Here is a 25,687-nt window from a genome sequence, read left to right on the forward strand (position 1 = left end):
CTTCTGCTTACCGCCTTTACTTTGCCGTTGCGCCTAAGCTCTAGCTTTTGCATATGTGTTGGTATTGCCTTGCTTTTGCAGATGACGTGCAGGTTCTTGCTCTTTGCGTATGCCTTAAAAGCATCCTCGTGGAGGATGCAAGAGACATCTATCACTCACTCTTACGACAAGAGTTCAGTTGGGAGCTGGCGATACATCCTCGTCTAAGGAGAGGGATACCTCGCAAGGATCCTGGCTCTTCGTGCGTGCAGTCCTGCAGAGTCGACTTGAGGTTTCAGGGAGCTGCGCAAAAGCATCAAAGACTGCTCCAAATCGAAGCATTTGGAAGGATGTGACTGGCTGGTTCTGCTCGCCTTTTTGGCATATCTCGGGTGATCCCGAATTGGGGGTTCAAGCGAACTTCTTAGCGGGTGTTCTGTTGAGAAACCCGTATCCCGTTTATCGAGGCCGGTATCGAGTCATGCGAGACATGTAGACACCCCGATAGCGGATGTGATTCGAGATAATCACATGCATAATGTTGGCACAAGGTACTGCTGTTTTAAAAGATAAAGTAAAGTAGATAAACTTTACATCTTTGTGAAACACTCCTGTTGAGGCTTCTATTGAGGAGCTATACCCCCTTCATCCTAGAGTACTTGTAGTCGTGCACGACACGTCTAGTACTGCGATGATCGGATGAGACGGTCGTGCGACCTCGAACAACGCTAAATGCAAAATGTTGTAATCACATAAATGGCCTCACATTCGCCTTCACAGGCAAGATGCTCGGGTGGTTTAAATACCACAGCATAGAATGGGTCGTTAGTTAAGCAACCCCTAACGTACCTATTCGCTTCTTTGTGTCTGTCAAGGGAGAGGACAGAGCGGTACAAACTCTAATGGACAGGTTGTTAACAACCACCCTACGGGCAACGATCCGGCCTCCCCAGTCATTGGAGTTAGGGGAAAGGGGCTACATTAGTTAGCTCAACACTTCTGCAGAAGTTGGATGCGTCCGTGGCACAGCCTCCTTTGGGGAATCCTCTCTCGGCTAAAGCTGTAACGCCCCAAAATTTTGAACCTTATAAATTCCTTGAAATAGTTGGAAAATACCTTTTCTTTACAGAGTTTATTTCTAAATCAGCGGAAACGATTTCTTTTAAAAGAAAAAAGACGGGTTTGACAACCTTGGGCACGTTAGCGAGAAAACAAAGATTTACCATGGACGATCTGCAATAATACTTAGGAAACCATTCCTTCTATTTGAAGAGAGTATCAAGTTTGTACAAAATTTGGGTTTCCTCAAGGGAAAACCGTATCAAAAACCAAAAATGTCCAGGAGAAACACTACGAGCAGAAACAGTGGATCCTTAAATCATCTCGCAGTCGCGCCATCGCCTGATGCACTGTGAACACCCCAAATTTTTCAAAGATTTACAAAATGACCATTTTTGCCCCTAACCCCATTTTCTGAGAAAATCAAGTCATTTCTTTAGATTCTCTGAATTAAAATCCATATTGATATATTCAAAATCAACTCCGGATCCGAATCCAACACTTTAAATCCATATTTTCTCAAAATCCGGATCAAAACCCATTTCTGAAGAAATTTTCTCAAAATAGTTTTTAAATTTTTAGAAAATTTCCTTCTTGTAAATATTTTTTGCAAAAACACAAATAAATTTTTAGTTTTAACCTTTGTTTTCTCACAAACTTTAGGATTTTATTCTAAAAATACAAAAAATTGAAAAATAAAACAAAAAAAAACCAAAAAAATGGAAAATTTCGAGAAAAATGAATGAGTTTAAACTTTTTAAAATCGATTTTGCTAAAAAAATCATTTTTTTAAACCATGTTTATGAAATTTTTTGTTAAGGGAACCTCTTTTTGGAAAAACCAATTTTTTTTACAAATAACCCTCCTAAAACCTCTCTTTTTCCTCTCGCTCGATTTTTTTCTCTCAGGGTTTTCCCTCAAAAAACCCTAACCGCCCCCTCCATTCCCCTCTCTCTCTTTCTCTCTCCTCCATTGCCAATCGCCCATCACACCCTTTCCTCCTGTCGATCTCTAACAACCTTCTTCTCGGACCTCCTCTTCTTCCCCTATAAAGGAATCGCATAGGAGAACCCTAAAATGATCGTTTTCACCCCTCCACAGCCTTCTCTTCTCCTTCACCATCCGTTATCGCCTCTCACCCCCGCACCTTTCTTTTTCTTCACGCATCGACCGTCTTCTACCCCACCACCTTCTTCCTCTCTATATCGTTTTTCTCCCTTCCAACTCCTTTTTTCCTCTCCCACTATGCCTCTTCCATCGGCTCTTCCCTCTTTCTCTCCCTTTCTGGGTATTGCCGAAGGGAGGATGGTTTAGTAATAACAACAGCGATCATCCACACAGCATAAGGCCCCCTTTAAGCTATTGAAAGAAGTCTCAGCAGAATCCCTGCCAAGCCATGAATACCCACCCGGCAATGGTGATTTTTCCCCTTTTCAAAGGATCAAATCCGAGCCTCTATTCCAACGGCGGTGGCCAAAGCTGCGCTTAAAGCAGGAGGCCACGATTTCCCCTTCCTCTTCTGCCCCTTTAGAAACCCTACAGCTCCAGCGAGGCTACGGTCGATCCATCTTCTAGCATTCCAGATTAATCCTACAATTAAGAATCAAGGTAAGCATTATCCCTTCTGTTTTCTAAACTTTATTTTTCTGCTCTTTCTCTTTTAATGCAACCATCGTAGAGTCGATTTGCTTATGGCAAAACCGACCTACGCTTATGCAACATCAATCGGAACATCTTAATTCCAACATTCCCCTTTGATTTTTGTAATTTACTTATATATATATATATTTTTAATGATCCGAACATTAGTTAATTCAGTATATCCTTATATTTAATTCCTATTCCCTTTTCTTATTCAGCTTGTTGATTTCCTGTTTTGATCTGATTTTTATATTTATGATCGGTTTCTGGTTTCGGGATGACATCCGATGGTCTTCTTGCATTCCATTTTTTTTTTATTCACTCGGTATTTAGCGTTTGTTTTTATCATTCCTTGTGTTGCATTTCATTTCTTACATTTTGTTACATTCCTGTGTAATCTTCCTTTACATGTTGATTCTGAAGTGCGTTTGATACGATTAGACTTCGTCCATCATTACTTGAAGAATGTGAAGGTAGCAGAAATCCATGTTTGAGGATCTGAGATCAGATAGTAAAATGGTTATGAATTCTCTGGATCAGTCTTTGTTATTACGAATGATCATTGTGCGAATTACTGGCTTTGGCGTATGCCATCTTGAAACTGCAGTGATTGTTGTCTATAACAATACACAGTGCCCGCATTTGTTATTTTTCCCCTAAGACGAGTTAAAGCAATTGCTAATGCTATCTGTTTGTTTAATATCACCTTGATCTTTGAGTATCTGTATGATTTGGCATTTAATGAAATTGCTCCACTTCTTGAAAGCAACAACATGGTTGCCATCGTTAGACTTGTTTCTCCTAACAGTCTACGGGTTTCCATCATATCCGGCCATGTTTTCCAAAAAGGCATAATGGGACCAATGCTAAAATCCCTTCGGAAGGTAAGCTGGTTCAATATTCGAGTGGCCGCCTGATGGTCTTTGAAGGATCCAATCAGAACAAATCATACAGAAGACCCATTACAGGATCCTGAAGGGAAAGGTTCACAGATCAATAAAGAGTTCTCTGTGTTTGGCTTTAGGCAGGGCATAATGGCATGGATATCATTCCCAAAACCATTGTTCGTGAAATATAAGTTACAAAGTGCTTAAAATATATCATAGCCTTTTAGATCCCCTGTTTGTCGCTCAGAGCAATGGAGTTTCAGCACTATGGGTTAATCTTTGAAATCAGAAAATTATGGTTTATCCTCTACCACTATCATGTTTTGATTGATATTTGTATTTGCTGTAAATCGTTTATTCATTCCATAGAGAATCATTGTCCTGATTTGTTTCTTTTACTATAGAACTCGTTATGGTTCAGCATGGAAGCGTGGTTTCACTATAAGATAATGTTGATACCTGTCTTAAAATTTTTGAAAAGATGCTGAAATCCATCAAGGTTGCCAAAGATCTGAGATGTTCACCTGCGGGTATCACACGTTATGGCAGTCTGTGCCAACTATTAGTTTAGTTGCTCTTATGATTAATCTTGGTATGTCGCACCCGTGGCTTCTTCAGATGGCTAAAATCCATGCGGCAGGTAAGTGTTTAAAATTTATTTTCAGTTGTATCTATGATTTTCATTACCCACCTTCACATTTACTTGTTGCTTACCCATTTTCACCATGTTATTGCCATACTTGGGTTTTTTTTGTGTACGTCATGATCATTGTAGTTTGGTTATAAATCCTTGTATTCTAGTCTCTAGGTTTCAGTGATTATAGTGTCTCTGTTTCATACATACATGCTTCTGCCATTATCAGAACATCCCCATTTAGTGGCTGGTTCCATTCTAGTTTCAGAAAATTTTTACCAGCATTTCATTTCTGGCTCATTTCATAATGTCAACTGCGTTTTATTTGAGCACCTGATTTAATTTTTCTGTATATACTTTGGTTTATCGATTTGTATCTCTATTGTTGAGCTCACAATAAATTCTTCATGGTGATTTCATTGTTTAGTTAGAATAACCCAAATTCTGGTCATAGTTCTGCAAGCATATCATAGGATTTGAGTTGAATATTTCTGTTATTTTCCTCTTCCCTCTTCTTTTGATAATTCTAAATGTTGTGTTTATCTTCCTTTTTGTATACTACATCGGTTCTGCATCTACCTTGGTGGTCCCTTTATAACAGAAATTGTAGTTATGAAATCTCTATTGGTTTTGAGGCCAGAAAGAGAATGTGTTCTGGATCCATCAAAGTCGATGGGCTTTATTGAAATATTTCCTGTTGTCGGAGCTGGTTGAACCATTGGGGGTCTGAAGTTTGGTAACTTTGGCTGTGTTCCAATAAACTTCTAAGAGTCATGAAGGACCCATGGATAAAGTCTGTTGAAGGCCTTTCAGCCAAAACTGCCATGGCCCAATGATGGTGATGGTTGAAATATTGAATCCTGAACATTGTAGAGGATGATCTTGTCGATCAAATGGATGTCCTGAAATCGCAAGGCTTCAGGAGATCATTGGAATTATGGTTTTTGATAACCCCTCCCAATCTATCATTGGTCTTTCAGCTATGAGCCTGGATGTCTTTTTATTTTTTTATTTTTTTTTTTGGAGCCTCTTGGATCAACAGCAATTGAGAATTTGCATTACCCAAGCTGATACCCTCCAGGACCAGCAAGATGGGAGATGTCTAGATAGGAATTTAGTTAGAGTCCTCATTAAAAACAGAGCAGGAAAATCGCGGGTTTTGTGTGATCTTCATCTTCACATTGAATAAATGAGTATGTTTCATATATCTTTCCCTTCAATTTTTGGATGGTTGTTTCGATTAGACGTATGTCTCCAGCCTTGATAGCCTGTTCAACAACATTTGACTCACCCAATGAGCTCCAGGTTTGTATATCTATGTCTGTCATTTGATTATTTATCTCATTTATTAACCCATTTGTTATATTTTCATCTTCTTATCAATTATGTGTTTGTTGCATTATCGATCATGTTGTTTCCTGCAAAGTCATTAGCCTTGGTGGTTTATGTTGTAGATGTGAATCATAAGTTTTATTTAGCTTGAAAACTAAAAAAAAAAAATGACACCAAGATCTGATATATCTATTTTTTTTGTCAGTTAGCAACATTGGTACCATTCTTGTTCTCTTTCACCATGGTTTTGATTAGCATTAGTCTATGTATTACTCTTCAAAAGGTATTGTCACCATTGGTTCCTGCCACTCAAACAAAGTTCTAGTTATCAGCTGCAACTCTCATTTCTCTGCTATATCTTCTTGTTAAATACTCATGAACCCCCAGCTCACTGAGCGATACACTTAGTTGCATACTATTATGACTTCACTTACCTTCAGCTATGTCTGCACAACTGTCTCAGCAGCACCAACTGCTATCCATTACCCGCAATCTCTCCAGCACCTGATTTCTCCATCTTCACAGCTTACTGATAGGAAACAGGTTTTGTGTCATGGCATTTGTTATTGTAAAAACCCTTTTTTCTTTTTTTTCCTTCTTTTACTTTATTACAATCCAGCTCCAGTGCCCTGCACCCTCACCAAGCCCTTCCATTTGCGGCAACCGGTCATACATTTACAGCAGTTCCCATCACTGCTGTAACTATTTGCATACTCATAACAGTGCCCCTGCGCTGCTATGATTCATACATCCACCACCAAAGCCCAGGCCTCTCCTCTAATGCTTGTACATTTGTTAAATTTTTGCTGAACCACTGTGTGAGTGCACGGTATGCCATTCACCACACAGTCAATAAATTGTGTAAAAAAAAAAAATACATTTTCTCATTCACTTCGAAAGCAAAACTCTGAATCCCTTTTTCACATGTGACTTCTCATGTGATGTTCTATATTCATGTACAAATGTATATATATGTCCATATCCATATGTATATGCGTATATATATGTATATATATATATATATGCATATATATCCATGTATAGCTCTATATACTTTCCAAATTGTTAATATACATATATCTACCTATACGTATATACACCCACATATATATGTACGTATGTATTTACATACATATGCCATTTTCCATCCTCTTTACCATACATATATTTTCATCATTTGATTTCCATATATATATACATATGATTCTCCTTTTCTTTTCATTACTAACCTGGTTGTTTTACAGGAAATATGGAAAAGGTATCATTACTCAGAGTTGTAAATTCAATTTTATGTGTTGTAATAAGCTAGGTTTTAATGAGAATTTACATTTCCTGCTTTAGGTAGAATGGATGAGCATTATAGAATACCATGAATGGTTTATTCCATGCATTTTTTCCTTTATTTCTCAAAATCCCCACAATGGTGAAACACGAATAGCACGTGCACCATTTCGTAAGAGGTAAGTTAATTCTAAGTTGACGATTTACATCAACGGCCATAGTCGGGGTGTGAACAAAACTCAGAATTCTTATCTTTTACGAAATAACATTGGATCCACACTGGATCCCCTTTCAAAAATCATCATATTCTTCAAATATTTTACCTTTTATCAGAGTTTAACTTAGAATTAATTCAATATATATACCAATGGCCATAGTCAGGGTATATTGAGAGTTAATTCCATGCTAAACTCTATAAAAGCACAAAATGTGTTTCATTCTTTACTAGAATTTTAATATAGATTACTATATAATACATTCAATGACCATAGTCAAGGATGTATTATATTTTCAATCTTATTTTAATTCATTTAAAGAATGAAATAGCTTTTCAAATTCCAATTTCAAAATTATTCAAATTCATTCATCATATAGGATAGAATTGCATCATATTTTCAAAGCTTCTTATTTTCAAAAACTCCAAGTGATGTTAATATCTTCTTCAATCTATCTTCGATCCTTATCAAATCCAATTCATCCTTTTCATTTTCAAAATTCAATTTTCATTTTCAATCTCAAAGTTAAATTGAACTTTGAGATTTCAAAGTCATTTTTATTCAAATTCAAATCAAATTTCAAAGTTCAAATTGACTTTGAAATTCCAAATTTATTTTATATTCACATTTTCATTCAAAATCAAAGTTCAAATTAACTTTGAGATTCTTGATTCATTTTCAGAATTTAACTACAAATCCATTTTTTTCAACACTCATGTTAGATCTCAGGCTTCAGATCCAATTCCTCCTCAGGATCCAGACTCCGATTTTACTTTGGATCTTAGACTTCTGGTCCAAATTCCATCTTAGGGTCTAGAACCCAACTCTACATTAGATCTCTGATTTCAGATCCAAATCCATCTTAGGATCCAGAACCCAACTCTACATTGGATCTCAGACTTCAGATCCAAATTTATCTTAGGATCCAGACTCAAACTTCACTTTGGATCTTAGACTTCAGATCCAAATCCACTCTAGGATCCAGAACCCAATTCTATTGTGGATCTCAGATTTCAGATCCAATTCCATCTTAGGATCCAGGATCCAATTCTACTTTGGATCTCAAACTTCAGATCCAAAATTCCATTTAGGATCCAGAGTCCAACCCTATCTTGGATCTCAGATTTCAGATCCAAATACCATCTTGGATTCCAAATCTTGAATCCGATTCCATTCAAAATTCCAAAATCCAAATTCCACTTTAAATTCCAATTCTTAAAGCCAATTCCATTTCATTCAAACCAAGTTCCTATTTCGGATCCTAAATCCAAAAAATCAACTCAAAACTCTATTCAGAATCCAGAACTTGGATTCGGATTTCATCTTGAAATTCCAACTGTTACAAATCCCATTCCTCAATTCCTTTAGATTTCCCACATTTCCTTCTAAAATCAAAACTTCAAAATTGGAATTCAATTCCATTCCAAATATTCATCTAAGTTCAAAACTTCTAAATTCAAAGTCCATTTATGACTTTGAAAATTTCCTTCATTCTCTTTTTATTTCAAGACTTCAAGATCAATTTCCAAATTCCAGATTTATTTTCCCAAGCTCTTGATTATTCTAAAACTTAGAACTTTAATCTTAAGTTCTAAGTTAGAAAACATTTCTTCACTTTATCGGATTCACTTGGGGATTCTTCAAAACATTTTCTAAAAAAAGCATACATCTTTGCATTTGCACCAGCATGATTCATTGTGCATTTTTAGACTTAGGATAAATACTTAGATAATTTCTTAGCAAAGCAAAAGGCATTAATTCGACCCTTGGTTCGATTACCCCTGGTAAAGGCGCCAGGAACGGTCGAACCTCGTACCGACGAGCGGATCCCGTCTCCTAGTTTTCCCGCAAATATTTCAAAAACGGAGGCGAGTTATTTCAAAATATTTTTCAAAATCAAGGTCAAGTGAGACCCGCAAAAGAGTTCCTCTTCTCTTCTCTTCTTTTCTTTTCTCTTCTCTCTTCACTTTCCGTCTTCTATTTTCTCCCTTCAAAAAGGAGGAAAATAAGAGGTTGGAAAGGGAAAGAGAAGGAAGAGAGAGAACACTACGAGAGGAAAAATTTTGCGATGATCACATGCACCTAATCGTCACCTGTGCCCATGAAATGGGTTAGTTTTGCGAAAAACTAGCAGGAGAGTACAAAGACAGAAAGAACTAAATTAGGCATAGATAATTTATGCAGCAGGTAGTAACGAGCAAACTAAGCAGATAGACTGGAGGAATAATCTAAGTACAACAAACTGAAAAGGGTGTGCATGCTCAATTTAGTTATTACTTGATAACCGACCATGCGGGTACATACATGGCACGTGAGTCGAAACAGTCGAGTCCAAGCCGAGTGTTCATTATGTTAAGTATTTTAATATACCTCAGTTGTCTGACTGAATCTTATTCCTATGGAGACGACCGATGGTCGAGAGAGTAAGTCCCCAAGGCCTGATAGGGATGCATCCAACTTCTGCAGAAGTGTTAGGCTAACTTATGTAGCCCCTATCCCTCCCCCTAACCTCCGATGACTGGGGAAAAACGGGTCTTTTGCCCTTTTTGAAAGCCATAAATGGACTGTCTATCGAAGTTGGTACCCTTCGTCCTCTCTCTTGACGAAGCAAGGTTGAATTGAGCGTGACGGGGTTTCTTAGCCGTTGCCTCATTCTTCATGCTCTGGTCCATTAGACCGAAACGAGCATCTTGACTATGAAGGCGATCCCACTCTTATATGTGTTTTCAACAACCTGCACTAAGCATTAATCGAGGTCATAAGACTCTCTCATCCAATCGTCGTAGTACTAACATGTCTCGCATGTTTAAGAAGTACACTTACGAGAAAAGGGATACAGGTCCTTAATAGGAGCCTCAAGAGTGTGTTTCGCAAAGATATAATGTTTTATAAAAACTATTTTAACATATCAAATCTTTCGAAACGACACACAATCTTGCCAACATAAGGCATGTGATTTTCTCGAATCTGACATCCGATGACGCAGTGTCTGGGTGTTATGTAAGTCACGACACTGATTTTGGTAAATGGGTTTTACAAAGGAATCTATCACCCAACAACTTGGTCTTGCTCCCGATCAAGGGTTTTCCCAAAACGTATCGGGTGGAAAGAGGAATAGGCATTCCTCTCGAATACACTGAGTCTATGGCAAGGAAAAGAAACAAAAGATAATAATGCGAAAAGGAAGTGCCTGGGCGCGAAGCGCGACGGCAAACAGGAACTGCGAAAGCAAGGGACAAGGATCGCGAAACCGCGTCCTTGAATTAAAAGACAGTAAGTAGTAACTATGAAAGCAAAAGCCTGGGCGCAAAGCGTGACGGCAACAGAAACAGAAAGTGCGTAAGCAAAGGACAAGGACCGCGAAACCGCGTCCTTGAATTAAAAGACAATAAGCAGTAAATACGAAAGTAAAAGCCTGGGCGCAAAGCGCGACGGCAAACTGAAATGCGAAAGCAAAGGACAAGGATCGCGAAACCGCGTCCTTGATTTAAAAGTGTACTTATATACATATAAGTATATAAATATATCATTAAGTCCTTTCGATTATCAATTATTTAAGCTTGATTTAATTATTTAAGTCCTTGTGCATCTTCTCCTACCTTGGGGTATTGCGAGGATGGAGTCTTCTACGAACGTAAGTGATTGTCGGTTTAGTTCGCGGGGCGCGAACGGACTCCGTTGCGTAAACTGCAAAAATACGTAGTTTAGCATGCATAAAATGAATATAGGTAGGGAGAAAGCTCGGTTTCTCCGCAACTCAATGCAGGGGTCATCGGCCCCTACCGTTGCGAAAGAGAACGGGGTAGGGTCCAATGACCCATGCCGTTAAAGGAGATGGGTGCAGGGGCCAAATGACCTTTGTCGAGTTTTGCTCGACAAGAAAATGGGACAGGGGCCAGAGGCCCCTGTCGGTCTAGAGAGGGGCAAGGGCCATTGGCCCCTGCTGGGTTTTTAAAAGGAGGGGCAGGAGCCTTCGGCTCCTGCCAGCCTTCTTAAAAGAAAGGGGCAGGGGCCGATGGCCCCTGCCAATGGAACGAGTAGGGAGGAGGGAGCGCAGGGGCCAAAGGCCCCCCCTGCGGCTCAAAAGGAGAGGAGGTAGGGGAGTGCAGGGGCCAAAGGCCCCTGCCGAGCCCTTGCTCGACAGAAAAGAGACAGGGGCCTCTGGCCCCTGTCGGTTTAAAAGAGGGGCAGGGGCCAAATGGCCCCTGCTTGGTTTCCGAGGGGTGGGGCAGGAGCCTTCGGCTCCTGCCCCCCCTCTCTTTAGGGGAAGGGTAGGGGCCATCGGCCCCTACATGGAAAGGGAAGGGCAGGGGCCATGGCCCCTGCCGGAAAATTAAAAGGGAAGGGGGCTCCGCCCCCTGCCTGCTAAGAAGAGGAAAGCAAGGGGGGCGGAGCCCCCTTGCTTGTCGAAAAAGAGGAAGGCAAGGGGGCGGAGCCCCTTGCCTGTCGAGATAAGAGGAAGGCAAGGGGGCGGAGCCCCTTGCCTGTCGTGAAAAAAAGGAGGAAGGCTCGGCAGGGGCCGCCGGCCACCTGCCGGCCTTCCGGCGAATCAGGGGGAGGAAAAAGGGGGAAAAAGAGGGGGGAAAAGGAGGGGGCTACCTGGGCTGCCGTGAAGGGGGGTTCGCCGGAGAGGGTGGCGCCGTGAAGAGGGGGGGGTTGTCCTGCGTCGGCAAAAAGGGAGAGGGAGATGGAGTCGGGGGAAGAGAGAGCAGAGGGGAGAGAGACGAGAGATGAGAGAGAGAGAGTCGGGGGGGGTCGGGGGAGGCTCGTAGGCCCTCCCCTCTCCCCTCTCGTCTTTTAATAGGGAGGGGGCGCACACAGGGCTCGCCCCCTGTGTCGCCGGAGGCTCCCCTCCCCCTGTGGGCTGCTAGTCCCCTCGAAAAGGGTTTTCGAGGGGCCGACCCGGGTCCGATCTTAATTTTTTTTTTTTTTTAACTGGTTTTACAAAAGCCGTCCCTTTGGAGCGAACTCAACTAGCTATTCGGGTTATTGAAAATACATAGAATAACAGACGCCTGAACTAGTTTCAGTTGGGTCTACGTTTTGCCTGCGCGTACCCGCAGGTTCGTAATTATCGAAACATAAGGTTTGTTCACACTGGTCGTTGAGTCGTGAGCTTCGCTTGAACTACTGCTTCTCTTGCACTACTGATTCGCTTGCACTACTGCTTCGCCTGCACTACTAATTCGCTTGCTTGCTCGATAGTTCAATATGCTACTCATTGAGTTGTGTACGTCTGTCAAGGCGTTACTCTAGTTGGTTAAACTGCTTACGCAGTTCTTTGCGGAGTAATAAGGAGTTTCTCATACTAGTTAAATGCTTATAATAGTAGCATTATGCCAGTTGCTACATATTAGCAGGTGACTTGCTTTATCCCTTGGTCGAACTGTTTGGTGCTTATTGTAGCGTAGCACTTGTTGGCTTGCATCTCTTATGATTGATGTGATTGCATACAGCTCGTAATCTACGAACTGGTGGCAACTAGGATTGATGTGGCCGCTTGTCTTATAAGCTGCTTACATATTGTGATATAATTGTTGTCGTATGATTGCTTATGAATGGCTTGTGATGTAATGGTTTATACCTTACGATTAAATTAATTACTTGTTCATGGACTGAGCCATTTTATGGTAATTATATGTTTTACGAGCATTGTTATGAGTGCTTGTCTTATTCAGTTGTTTTGTTTGGCTGACGGGTATAGTTAGTTACCCTTCGCCCATAGAATCAACTAAATTGCCATATCTGCGCATTCTCATGTGTCGTTTACACATGCTTTGAGGGCCTATTTGAGGATTGCAATATTCCTCGGGGCAATCATACGATGCGTAGGATTATATGCTTCTGCGCGGAGTGATACAATGCATATTGTTGATATACATGCTTGTGCCCATATTGTGGCTACTGACCTCGAGAGCAGTCAACTGTTCGGAGCAGTCGATTGCATAGATGTGTGTATCACCGAGTAGGGTGTCTGACGAGCACCTGATCTCCAAAGGATTATCTGCGAGGGCGTGTATTATCAAGACCAGGTACCCGGCTAGAGTGGTAGATTCTCCGTGAGGATGTACACTGTCCACGAACGGGTAGCCGCAAGGACGGTGAACTCCTGTGAGTAAGTGTATGGTCCAAGATCAGGTATACCATCTAGAGCGGAATTCCTTGTGAGGTTATACATTTCCCAGACCAGGTGATCCGGCGTTGATCTTATTGTTGGTATTAGTAGCTATCGACCCCAAGAGCGGTCTTTTGTGTTGATGCGTGTATCGCAATGATTTTCATTGGATATGGCATATGTTGGGGATCGGTTTCCCAAAGGTTTCGCTGTGAGGTTATACATTTCCCAGATCGGGTGACCCGGCTAGAGTGGGAGATCTCTGTGAGAATGTATATTGTCCACGAACGGGTAGCTGCAAAGATGGTAAACTCCTGTGAGGAAGTGTAGGGTCCAAGATCAGGTATACCCTCTAGGGCGGTAATTCCTTGTCCGGTCATATATCTCTCGGACCGAACGATCCGACGTGGATCTTGTGTTTTCGCTTACCATAAAAAGTTATGGTGAGCTGTGACGATCTTCTGAGATTGTTTATGATAGCCAACTATGAATTCATAGTTTCGGCTTTCTGTTTTAGCATGATTACATGCATGACTCAGATGTGAGAATCAGATCGTTAGTGATTTGAGTTAGGGATCATGTTTTGGACCTTCTACGGAAGGGTGAGCTTCTCTGAGGAAGTATGACGCCTTAGTGCGTCATAACCGGTGACGGTTAGCCGCATAAGACTTTGAGAGATGAGGATAGATTAAGGTCGTTCAGGACAAAGCGTTGGTTAGAAGTAGGGAGTGACAAGCTATGTCCTGGTGGTGATTAGATGCAGAGACCTCGTTCTAGGAACGAGGACAAGCTTGTTGCGTAGTAGTTCACAGCTTACGATCAAATTGATCGTATGCTGCGTTGGTCAGTTGCACTGCTTACTTGCTTTGAACTGCTCACTTGCGTTGAACTGCTTATTGTTTACACTACTTACGCATTTGCATTGCTTACTCGCTTGCACTACTTACTCGCTCGCACACCTTTCGCTTGTACTGCTTACGTGTTTACACTATTCACCTGCTTACATTGCTTACCTGTTTAACTGCATATCTGCTTTAAACTGCGTAGCCAACTGAATTAAATGTACTTAATTCAGTTCCTTGTAGTCTCTCTTGTGCACCTACTAGTTTTTCGCGAAACTAACCCATTCTATGGGTACAGGTGTTTATTAGGTACACTACGGGCGATGGCGCGATTGCAAGATGGCTTCAAGACTTCTTCTTCCTGCTCTTAGCTCGCGTCCTGGACGCTTGGGTTCGTATCAGATTTCCCTTAGGATATCCGAATCTTGTCAGTTTTGGTTCTTTTAGCTAACGTGCCCAAAGTTGTCAGCTTGCCTTATGATTTATCAAAGAAAAATCTTCCGCTGATTTCATAAACAAACTCTGAAGGAAAGAGATATTTCTAGTCTCTTGCTTGTTTTTCTGAAAAGGGTTCGCAAGTTTGAAATTTGGGGCGTTACAGTCTGCCTCCAACAATCACATTTGTGACTGTTGGAAGTTGCTCCCAACAATAAAAAAAAGGGTGACCGTTGGGAGACATATTTGTGACCATTGGGAGTTGCTCCCAACAGTAAAAAAAAATATGACTGTTGAGAGTGCTTCCCTCTTCCTCTATTGTAATATATATATATAGGGACACTTATCCCCTTTTGTTGATGCTTCTCTAAGCATGTCATGTGCAATAAAAATATATACTTTTTACATTGTTGTGTTGATCTTTTTGACTTTTTGAAGTCTTGTGTATGCCTTAGTGCTTTGTGTATTATCTCATATTGTGTTTGTAATAGTGTGTGTGCACTTTGTTTTGTATAAAATACAAACAAAAAGCTAATTCCTTGACTACAAAACTAATCCTCAGACAGCTAATCCAGTCAAAGTTTGATTTATTCCATGTCTCCCTAGCATATCTTAATAAAACTTTGTAATCTAGCATCTAACACCACTGCTCCACAGGCTAAGCTCTTGAAGACGCTCATGTTTCTCTCTAGCCAATCAAACCACCATGCCACCAATCTCCACCCTACCTCTTCCCCTTGGCTCTCAAACATGAAGCTAAAATCGGTTGCATCAACAATGAAACCGTAACATTCTCAAATATCTTGGCCTGACCATGAAAATGAAAAGATCTTCCTAAAATGACATCGCAGACATTCACACAGGCTAGAGCTGTCAACAGTCTGGACCTGCATCTGACATCCATGGGCCCAGATCCAGGTCTGACTTAAAGGTGCCAGCACTGCTTCTGGATCTGGGTCCAACTGGACCTAGCTTAGGTACAACTAGACCCTAGTCAAATCTTATTTTTTACATTGATAAATGCAGGATCTTAATCAAGACTAGGGTATGAAAACTTCTAAACCAGAGCTAGGACCATATAGTACTCAGATCCTATTGGTCTAACTGATTAGCTAATCAGACCTATGTCACTAAGTCTGAACACAATCCATTCGGATCAGAATTGGGTCATACCCAACCCATTGACAGCCATAACACAGGCACAGAAATAAAAATGAGGGTACAATTCCGATAGGCAATAGCAAGCTAACTCCTCAGACATCACACTCATAGTTAAATAGACAGCAATATGCACATAAGTTTATTATACATGAATGCAAGCCTGACTATCAAAGATAATTGCTATCCTATCCAACTGACACATAGCAATTATGTGAATTGAGTTACAAAATAAGGTACAAAGTTCCAGAAGGCTATTAGATGAGCATACCTTTTCTTTAGAAGCACTGGAAATATAGCGAACATCCCCATCCCATATTTAGGGTAATAAGCACATGACCTCATGCGCAAAATGCTGAAGTTACCAAAAAAATGTAATAGTAATAGTTAGCACAAGTCATTAGCCAGCTGCCAGCCAATCAATATAGACAAATTAGAAGACAACAAACAACAAATAAGATGAATTACAAAAGTAGGGTAGCCAACTTACTGGTCGGAACTAGACACGTAAAGATCCATAAAGGTATTTGGATCATCAATATTCCTGCCCAGTTGAAGCAAGAATAGACATGGTTAGACAAAAATAACCGATAACAGAAGAAGGCATTTTCACAAACCTTTGCCAACGAAAGATTGCATTCCCAGAAATATTTCCCCCACTCTTTGGGTCAAGGGGCCCTGACACCTGAAGCTGTTAAGAAAAACATCATATTCTTCTGCTTTAATGGGAAGCCAAAAATGACTAGCGGTCAACATATTCCTCCGATGTGCCAATTCTTACAATCATTTAAAGAAACCTTTTGATTGCAATGGATTGAAAAGTTTCCATACTCACACATGTTAAATTGTTATTAACAAAATGCAATAGTAATCAAATTCTATCTAACTAATGCAGTTACATCATTACTGAAGGAGTTGAAACAGCATAATTCAAATATTGTATACATCATTTGTAATATCTCACAAATTTTCCTTAATTTTAAAATTTAACAAATGTAAATTTTATTAAATGAATGTATTTTTATCATTGAAATCGATAAATATATATAATATGTATATAGTGGCTGACGTTGAGTTGGGACACATATATGGATCTTGGATTCATTGTTGAGATCCATGATCCATATGGGTGTGGATAAATAAGTGCTTAAAATAAATAACAAATTTAAAGCTACATAATAAAGATAAGATATATATATATTTAAAGAATTTAGATTAGAGGAGTTTCTATTTTCATAGAACTCTATCTAATTCTAGAAACATAGGGGACGTCCCCCCTTATGGGAGTCCCTATCTGCTATAAATAACCATATCATACCCTTTCTCTCTATACTGATTTTGAGAGAGAAGAGAGGGCTGAATACAGAAAAAAAAGAAAAAAGAGAGAGAGGGCTGAGCTGAAAAAGGGAGAGAGAGAGAGAGAGACATCACCTTCTTTTTTTGTGAATCCACAAGCGAAGGTGCGGGTTCTTCTCTTTTTCCGATAGAATGAGGATTTTAGTATGAACCGAATAGCATGGGGTTAAGAGAATTCGAATCTGCATTTTTCTGTTCTTGATCAGAAAATGCAGCAGGTGTATATATATATATATATGTGTGTGTGTTGTTAAAATGTATCATTCAACCTTTGTAATATTATATATATTTTATATATATAAAGGATAATACATATTCATATATTGTATATATGCATATGTATTATCCTAATTATATATATAAAATATATATTTCTCTATTTATAGGCATAGGGGTAGTTTAGACATTTCACAATTTTACGCATATTCCATTCGGAATATGTTTGTAATTTAATTTTATTTTTTATTTTTTTATTTTTCTCCTTTTTTTGGGTTTGCGCCACCTAGGGAGGCTCCCCAAAGAGTCGTTGGGGAGCCCCCAACGGTCACAAATGTGACCGTTGGGGGCTCCCAACGACTCCTTTCGGAGCCCCCTTTGTGGCTCCTCACTTGTGTTATAAATAGGGGTCTCCCCCTTGTATTTCCTTACTCCTTGGAGGAGCTTATGCTCCATTGTATAGGGTTTTTACCCTCTTCTTTCTATTTCTTCAATAATATTCAACTTATGACTTTAAGTCATATTTATCCCTTTTATGGGTTTATGTATTAGCACTTGATGTGCTTGTGTTGTTCCCTTAAGTCGGTATATTCGCACTTAATGTGCATGTGTATGGGTTCATTATCGAACCTAAAATATTCAAAGTCATTTTCTAACATGGTATCAGAGCAAGGTTGAGATCGAATTGCTCTTTGGTGCATCGGGAAGTGTGGTATTCAAGAAAGTTTTAAAGAAAAATGGTGAAGTATTCATTTCTCTCTCTTTTCTAAAAGTTATTCGGTATGCATTCTATTTCTTTAAGTATTGTATGAAGAATTTAATATGTTTTTTTTTATGTGTACTCTTTGTCATTATGTCTTTTTATAAAAATTTGAGTTACTTGATACTCTATTGAATCTTTTTCATATACATACTTTTTCGTATGTTCTTCTTTGAAAAATTTTAAAATGATAACTTGTTTAGAGAAAAATTAGATATATGATTGCTCAAAACTTAATGGGTTGGTAAAGATTTATGACCATTGGAGCCTTGAATTTATATTTTAAACCTATCTTTGTTTATAAGAATACCTTTTATATATGGTAAGTCTTTAAAGAAAGGTATGTTAAGGTTAAAATGTTTGTGAGATGTAGTTTTTTGAAAAATGCTTGGCATATATGAAAAATTCCTTAATAAGTTTTGATTCACTTACCTAATGTGTCCTTTTTATATGAGCAACATTTAATTAAGAAAGTTTTTTTTATATATATATAATTCTGGTTGAATTAAATTATGTTTTTTGATAAAACTTAAGAGCTTTTTGAATTTTTCCTCAATAAATGTTTAATTTTATAGATTTATGCCATAGTACAATCTTACTTTATCATAAGGTTTTTTAACAAATCTATTATTCTTCTTTGTTGGGATTTCTCTCACTTTAGTGGAGTTTCCCCCTTCTTTGGGAATTTTGTGTGTTTTGGGCTCTCTTTAAGGAGCCTTTTGGTCCTTATAATCTTCTTGTGAGTATATGCTCTTTTATGAAGATCTCATGGTTGTTGTGAGAAGATTGTTTGTGAGTATCTTTTCCCTTGAATAATATCCTTCAAAGATTCATTAATACTTGTAACCCTTTGTGGATCTTTTGAGATTGGTTGTGAGCATCATTTTTTAAGTTACAATAGTGGATTTCATAAGATTTTCAAACTTCACCATCTTTATGAATGCCTATATTGGCCTAAGTTTGTTATTTGCTCATTCAAGATTATTGTCATTTAAAAATCTTGCATTGCATAAAAGTGCATCTATTATCATTTGGTATGCATTTAATTGCACTTTATATCTATCATAGTTGAGGCTTGTTTTTGACTTTTTGATTATTCCAAATGGATTCTTACGCATAATGTTTAATATTTCATAATTGTGTCAGTTGCATAATAAGTTTTTTTTTGTATAAATGACTTCGTTTGAAGATTAAGCATAATTCGTGTTTATGCAAAATTGTTGTTATAAAACATATTATTGTGATTGATTATATTGGACCTTTGATTCAATTTTTAATCGGTCCTCTTTTCTTTGAAAAATAATTCCTAAAGTGCTTATTGCCTTTCTGTGGCATTTATATTTGTCCATCACATGTTTTTTTAATGCATCATTGTTTTGGCTTTATTATTGTTTTATTAGAGATGTTTGTTGAGGTGAGTTATGGGCACCTCGTGTTATATCATTCTAGATTGTCCACTTGCCATATTATAGATGGTGATTGAGGTGAGTTATGGGCACCTTAGGACTCTAGAATGATTTGGTATATGATCTCTAATTATGAGTGTGTCACTCATTGTTATGTCATTTTAGTTTGTGCACTTACCATATTATAGATGGTGGTTGAGGTGAGTTATGGGCACCTTGGGACTCTAGAATGATTTGGTATATGAGTGTGTCACTAGTTTAATGTTGGTCATTGATCTTATGGATGCTCTTATTTATATATAAATGTGATGGATATATGATGTTTAAAACCTTAAATGTTTTAAGGTATATTAAAATCAATTTTTTGGGATTATAGCCCAACCTTTTTAGTTGTTTATGAATCTTATGAGTGCATTTGCATATTTGTGATTCCGTGTGTTGTGCTTGTTGTGCACAAGTGTTCTTGGGTGTGTATGTTCACACATTTATTCTCAAGGTTATTGCGTTATCGACTAAAGTATCTTGTTGAAGATACTTTCACATGGTATATTCACACATTTTATTTCAAAATGATATTGTTATGGGTATTCTTTTTTTGAAGAATATTGTTTCAAGGTTTTATTTATATGTTTGTCATTACAAGTTTTATTGCCTCAAAAGTCTTCTCCTTTTATGCCCCTTATCTAAGTGTCATCATATGTAGACAAGAATTTTATTACACCTTCGTGTGTTGGTAGCCCTTTGTTGGCTTTTGCTCTTTTGGTTTAGTAGTTGAATACACTTGTCTTGAGTGTTATTTTATGTAGATAAGGCACGTTGATTCACACCATGGTGTGTGATTTTAGTCAATGTTGGCGTTTGTGTCCTTGTTCTAGTCGCTGAGATGTATGCCCATGGTTGGCTTATTTCACTCATTTCAAGTGTCATCTTATGTAGACAAGAGATGTATTGTGTTTTAGCCCATGGTTGGCTTGATACTCTTGTTCTAGTAGCTGAACATACTTGGTTTTTATTGTATTTTTACGTAGACAAGAGATGTTTTTGGTCCATGTTGACGTGTATTCTCTTGTTCTAGTCGTAGATGCACTCATTTTAAGTATTATTATATGTAGACAAGAGATTCTTTTGCACACCTTTGTGTGTGTCTTTGGCTTTTAATGGCATTATATTTATATTCTTGATCTAGTAGCTTATACACTTGATTTATGGGTTTTGGAGGACTAATGAGGTAGTTGTTTGTAATGGATGAACTATTGTTGAAATTTGCAAAATTTCATTCATGACTTGTGTTTTAAGATATTCAAGTGAATCATATTTTTGATATGCATATTTTAAAATCAAGTTGATTTTATGGCATTTAATCTATATATTAAGTGCTTATGGTTTTTTGGCCACTTTTGTATGCAAAATGTGTTTTTTGTCAATTGAGTGAGATTTTCCTAAATGGGTAAGATTCTCTACTCAAATAACACTCTTCGTTTTGCCTCGTAAATGGATTTAAAACCTTGTGAACTCTTGTGTTTATTTTGTCTAAAGTATGCTAGGAGACTTCGTTTCTCTTGTTTGGCACTTCATTACAGGTTTGAAGCATGTTCATTAATGATTCCTTTAAGTATTAATTCATTTCATGATAATATATGCATATGCTCTTTATGCCTTTTAGGATCTTATTCAATAAAGCATATGTAACTTATGCCTCTTCGTAGGCTTACTGTGGTGTTCCTTAGGGGACCATTGTGTTATTCCTCATTATGGGGTTATGTTTGTCCAATGATGGACCTTATGAATGCATTATGCATTCTTGCAATTCATTTCCGCATAATTTGCTTCCGCTCACCATTTAACATGATATATGATTTTGAAATCTTGATTTTTCTAAATTTTCCTCATGCTAAAGTAATTATTTTATCATGGGATCTTGCATAAATATAATTTTGCACCTTGTTAGGAATGTTCCATTTGAGTAAAGTGCAAAGATATTTTTTACTTATTCTTTGTTATTGTTCCACAGGATCTTGAAGATAAGTGGAAAAGGAAGTACCTTGGATAGATCATGGAAGGTGCTCATCGTTAAAGACGTTGGAGGAAGACATTTGCATTTTCAATGGCATTCGGACTGAAGGCTCTTGAAGCCTTGAGATTCTTCCTCTTGCTTTCTTCAATCTTTTCGTTCCCCCACGCAAAGTTTGAGGGGGGGTGTTAAAATGTATCATTCAACCTTTGTAATATTATATATATTTTATATATATAAAGGATAATACATATTCATATATTGTATATATGCATATGTATTATCCTAATTATATATATAAAATATATATTTCTCTATTTATAGGCATAGGGGTAGTTTAGACATTTCACAATTTTACGCATATTCCATTCGGAATATGTTTGTAATTTTATTTTATTTTTTCTTTTTTTATTTTTCTCCTTTTTTGGGGTTTGCGCCACCTAGGGAGGCTCCCCAAAGAGTCGTTGGGGAGCCCCCAACGGTCACCCTTTGTGGCTCCTCTCTTGTGTTATAAATAGGGGTCTCCCCCTTGTATTTCCTTACTCTTTGGAGGAGCTTATGCTCCATTGTATAGGGTTTTTACCCTCTTCTTTCTATTTCTTCAATAATATTCAACTTATGACTTTAAGTCATATTTATCCCTTTTATGGGTTTATGTATTAGCACTTGATGTGCTTGTGTTGTTCCCTTAAGTGGGTATATTCGCACTTAATGTGCATGTGTATGGGTTCATTATCGAACCTAAAATATTCAAAGTCATTTTCTAACATATGTGTGTGTGTGTAAACCTGTGTTTCCTGTGTTCTTGAATATATATATATTTCAGCGATTTTCTGTAATCTGGAACATGCATAAGCCTGCGATTTTCTGCGTTCATGACCATGTACATGCCTATGTTTTTCAGCATTATTGAACATGCATAAGCCTGCGATTTTCTTCATATATAAGCCTATGATTTTCTGCATTTTTTATCATGTACATGCCTGTGTTTCTCAACGTTATTGAACATTCATAAGCCTGTGATTTTCTGCATGCATAATCCTGTGATTTTTTGTGTTCTTGATCACGTACATGCATGTGTTTTTCAGCATTATTGAACATGCATAAACCTGTGATTTTCTGCATTCTTGATCATGTACATGCTTGTGTTTTTCAGTGTTATGGAACATGCATAAGCGTGCAATTTTCTGCGTTCTTGAGCAAAGCTCGCCGCATAGATATATATATATATCTATCTGCGATCTTGACTATGTTTATATCTGTCGGTGACCTTGACTGTGTTCGCAGTGTGTGTGTGTGTGTGTGTGTGCGTGTTTGCGATCTTGATTGTGTTTACAGCATATATATCGGTCTGCAATCTTGACAGTGTTCGCAGGATATATATATACGATTTGGATTGTCTTTACAGCATATATATGTATATATATATATGTCTGCATTTTTTAAAAGAAAAAAGTTTTGTTACGAACAGTTAATCAATCCGAGGATTTTTAAATGTTTTGACTTCTCTATCAATACGGTAAGACTGTTATACATGGTTCAATATGCATTCATCAAATTGTCATGATTATACAATGAGTTGTGTTATGAACATGAAAATTTGATTATCTATGTGTGCTTCATGTTCACTAAAATTTTTGCAATGTATCTTATTGTGGTAATGTAAGAACCATTGATAGGCCTTTTGAGGTCATGAGCATGTGTTGCTCATGAAATATTAAATTGTACTTTGCATTGCAAAGATTTATTGAAAAAATTTGTTTTAAAATATTACATTGTTGATGTGATAGGACAAGGGCCCGAAATTGTTATTGCATGGTGATCTGCATAATTTTTCTTGTATAAAAATACTGAATTGATTAAGAATGGTAAAAGAGACCAAATAGTGTAATAATTTTCTTTCCCGGTGTCCCTCTGAAAATGGTAGGACCTTGGATAGCAGTCATGGGGGGCGTAAGGATACTAAACACTGTGTGCATTTGTTGTTCCCTAAGAACCTGATGTTTGGTTCGTGTTCCTGGCCACGGTTGTAGGAAATTTTCAGCCACTTTGCCTGGGGGCAGTGTTGTTGACTCAATTGTAGTTATTGGTATACCAAGAAAGTAGCATCAATGAATACGAATTTTCTTGATGTTCGAGTATTAGGTGAGGATTCCAAATGTTCTGATTGATGTTATGGATTCCTGATATTGGTCGAGGAACAAGTGTAAAACTCAATAAGTGAAATACAAATTGTGTGTTAAGCTACAACCGAGAACTGCCTTGAACCTCAGAAACTTTGCCAGATTTTTAGTATCTGCAGGCTTGTAAGAAAGTGAAAATTAAAATTATGTGCATTAAACAGGAACATGTATGCAAAAACAATTCTGGTAATTTAACGTAAAAATTAATTCATGCATGTTGCATTGATTTTATGCATCCCTAAATGTTTAATTTAGTATGAAATTGTTGATTGCTTACTTAAACTGCTTAAATTGTAAGTTGTTATGTACGAGTGTTGGTTGTAGAACCTTCTTAAACTTATGTTTGATTTAATCTATGTTAAATTTCTTATTGTTGGATTTCGAGAGGGTCTCGTATGACAACTTCGGTTCTTACCCAGTTTTTTAAAAATCTTTTTCAAGTATTAAGTGTAACGCCTCAAAATTTTAACTTGTGATTTCGAAAACATTGATGAAAAACCTTTCAAAATCTAGGATTTTGACTTTTAAAATCGCCAGCGAAAGCAATTTAGAAAGAAAAACAAGTTGACAAATTTTGGGCACGTTAGCTTTAAAATAATCATCACCCATAAAACAACTACTCAAGGGAAGTGAGTAACAAAACCATAGATTATTAATAGAATTTGCAGTTTATTACAAAAATAAGCATTTTTCTACAATCCAAAAATCTAAAAAAAAAAACAAAACACAGAGCCAAGACATCAACAGAAAGAAGGTAATTTCAAGCCAAGTTGCATCATGTCATCGGCCGTCTGTAAGGTCCTACTCGTCACCTGCCCATGAAATGGTCAGTTTCATAACAAACTGGCAGGTGCACAAATAAACAGTGTAGAATAAGTAAAGTAGGGCATTCATGAGATAAGCAATTTATTTAATTAAAAACAGTATTTAACATGCGTAATTGAAATGTGTGAAGGTAAATCTATTCTAGCATTCTAGCATGAGCAACATATGCACAAAACTACTCCACTGAAAGAGATATTCATTACAAGATATAAGCAACATCGTGAGCAGTATGAATCTCATTAATCTACAACTATTGTGAACAAAATATTCTTAATTTCTTATATTAACTAGCCTGTGGGTATGCACAGACACGAAACGTATAAACAACTGAGACCGATCTAGGGGTTTATTATGCCAAGTATTTTCATTAACTCGGATGGTTGACTGAGTCCGCTCCTAAGGGGACAGTCAGTGGCCAAGAGAGTAAGTCCCCAAAGGCATTCGTGGCCCATGGATGCATCCAACTTCTGCAGAAGTATCAGGAAGCTGCCACTTAGGATAATTTATGGTAGTCCATTTTTCCCTAACTCCGATGACTGGGAAAGCCGAGTCTTTTGCTCGTGGGGTGGTTGCTAAAAACCTATCCATCAAAGTCTTTGTACCATCCATCCTCTCCGTTGATGAACCGCAAAAGTCGAATGGGCACGACGAGAGTTTCTTAACCGCCGCCCCATTTTACATGCTCTGGTCTACTACACTCACTCGAGCATCCTGCCTGTAAAGGCGAATTATCACCATTTATGTGATCTCGGCTTTATGGTCTATGCACGCTTTGAGGTTGTCGCAACCTCTTCATCAAAACATCGTAACACCAGCGTGATGTACTTGTCTAAAAGTACGGTTATACCTATCTAAATATACGACTACGATGAAAGGTAACATTTAATATGTTGCACTTCATTTGGTTTAAATTTCACATGCATTGCTCTTAAGCATCTCGCCTATGGAGGCGAACATCATATTTTCATTTGTTTCAACAGAATGATCATGTCCATCTCGAGGTGCTCAACGCCCTCTCATCTTACCCATCGTAGTACACATACCGTACTTGTCTAAAGGTCCGACTACGATAGTAGGTCATGGGTTTCTCGAAGGATAACCCAACACTGAGTTTCATATGATATAGCATAAGTGAATGTAGTTGGCATGCTTAGTCCTATGAAACAAGAACACATGTCTTGAGATTACCGTGGATCCAAGCACTTCTTTCGAGTACCTGACTCGAGGTGCAGATAGTTGCATCTAGCAACGCACAGAGAGAACACTAGCTTTATAAGCAGGCTTTCGTGCTCAAGAAGTCGGACCTTGCATAAGGAAGACCCTCTTCTTGACACTACAGTGCATGTACACAA

At 38.1% G+C, this 25,687-nt stretch overlaps 1 protein-coding gene across 1 annotated transcript in view; it reads right to left on the reverse strand.

Annotated features, from left to right (window-relative positions):
• LOC149843567 (beta-galactosidase) overlaps positions 1 to 25,687 on the reverse strand; it is a 114,954-nt gene that overhangs the window by 73,678 nt on the left and 15,589 nt on the right. Inside the window, exons 3-5 of the mRNA XM_089999908.1 lie at positions 16,196 to 16,263; positions 16,069 to 16,122; positions 15,850 to 15,933 (exon numbers count right to left, since the gene is read on the reverse strand). Of these exons, the coding sequence (XP_089856034.1) occupies positions 15,850 to 15,933; positions 16,069 to 16,122; positions 16,196 to 16,263 (206 nt within the window). The remainder of the gene's footprint in view (positions 1 to 15,849; positions 15,934 to 16,068; positions 16,123 to 16,195; positions 16,264 to 25,687) is intronic.

Source organism: Nuphar pumila, chromosome 3, assembly GCF_984573655.1.
Source record: "Nuphar pumila chromosome 3, dmNupPumi1.hap1.1, whole genome shotgun sequence".
Taxonomy (NCBI): domain Eukaryota; kingdom Viridiplantae; phylum Streptophyta; class Magnoliopsida; order Nymphaeales; family Nymphaeaceae; genus Nuphar; species Nuphar pumila.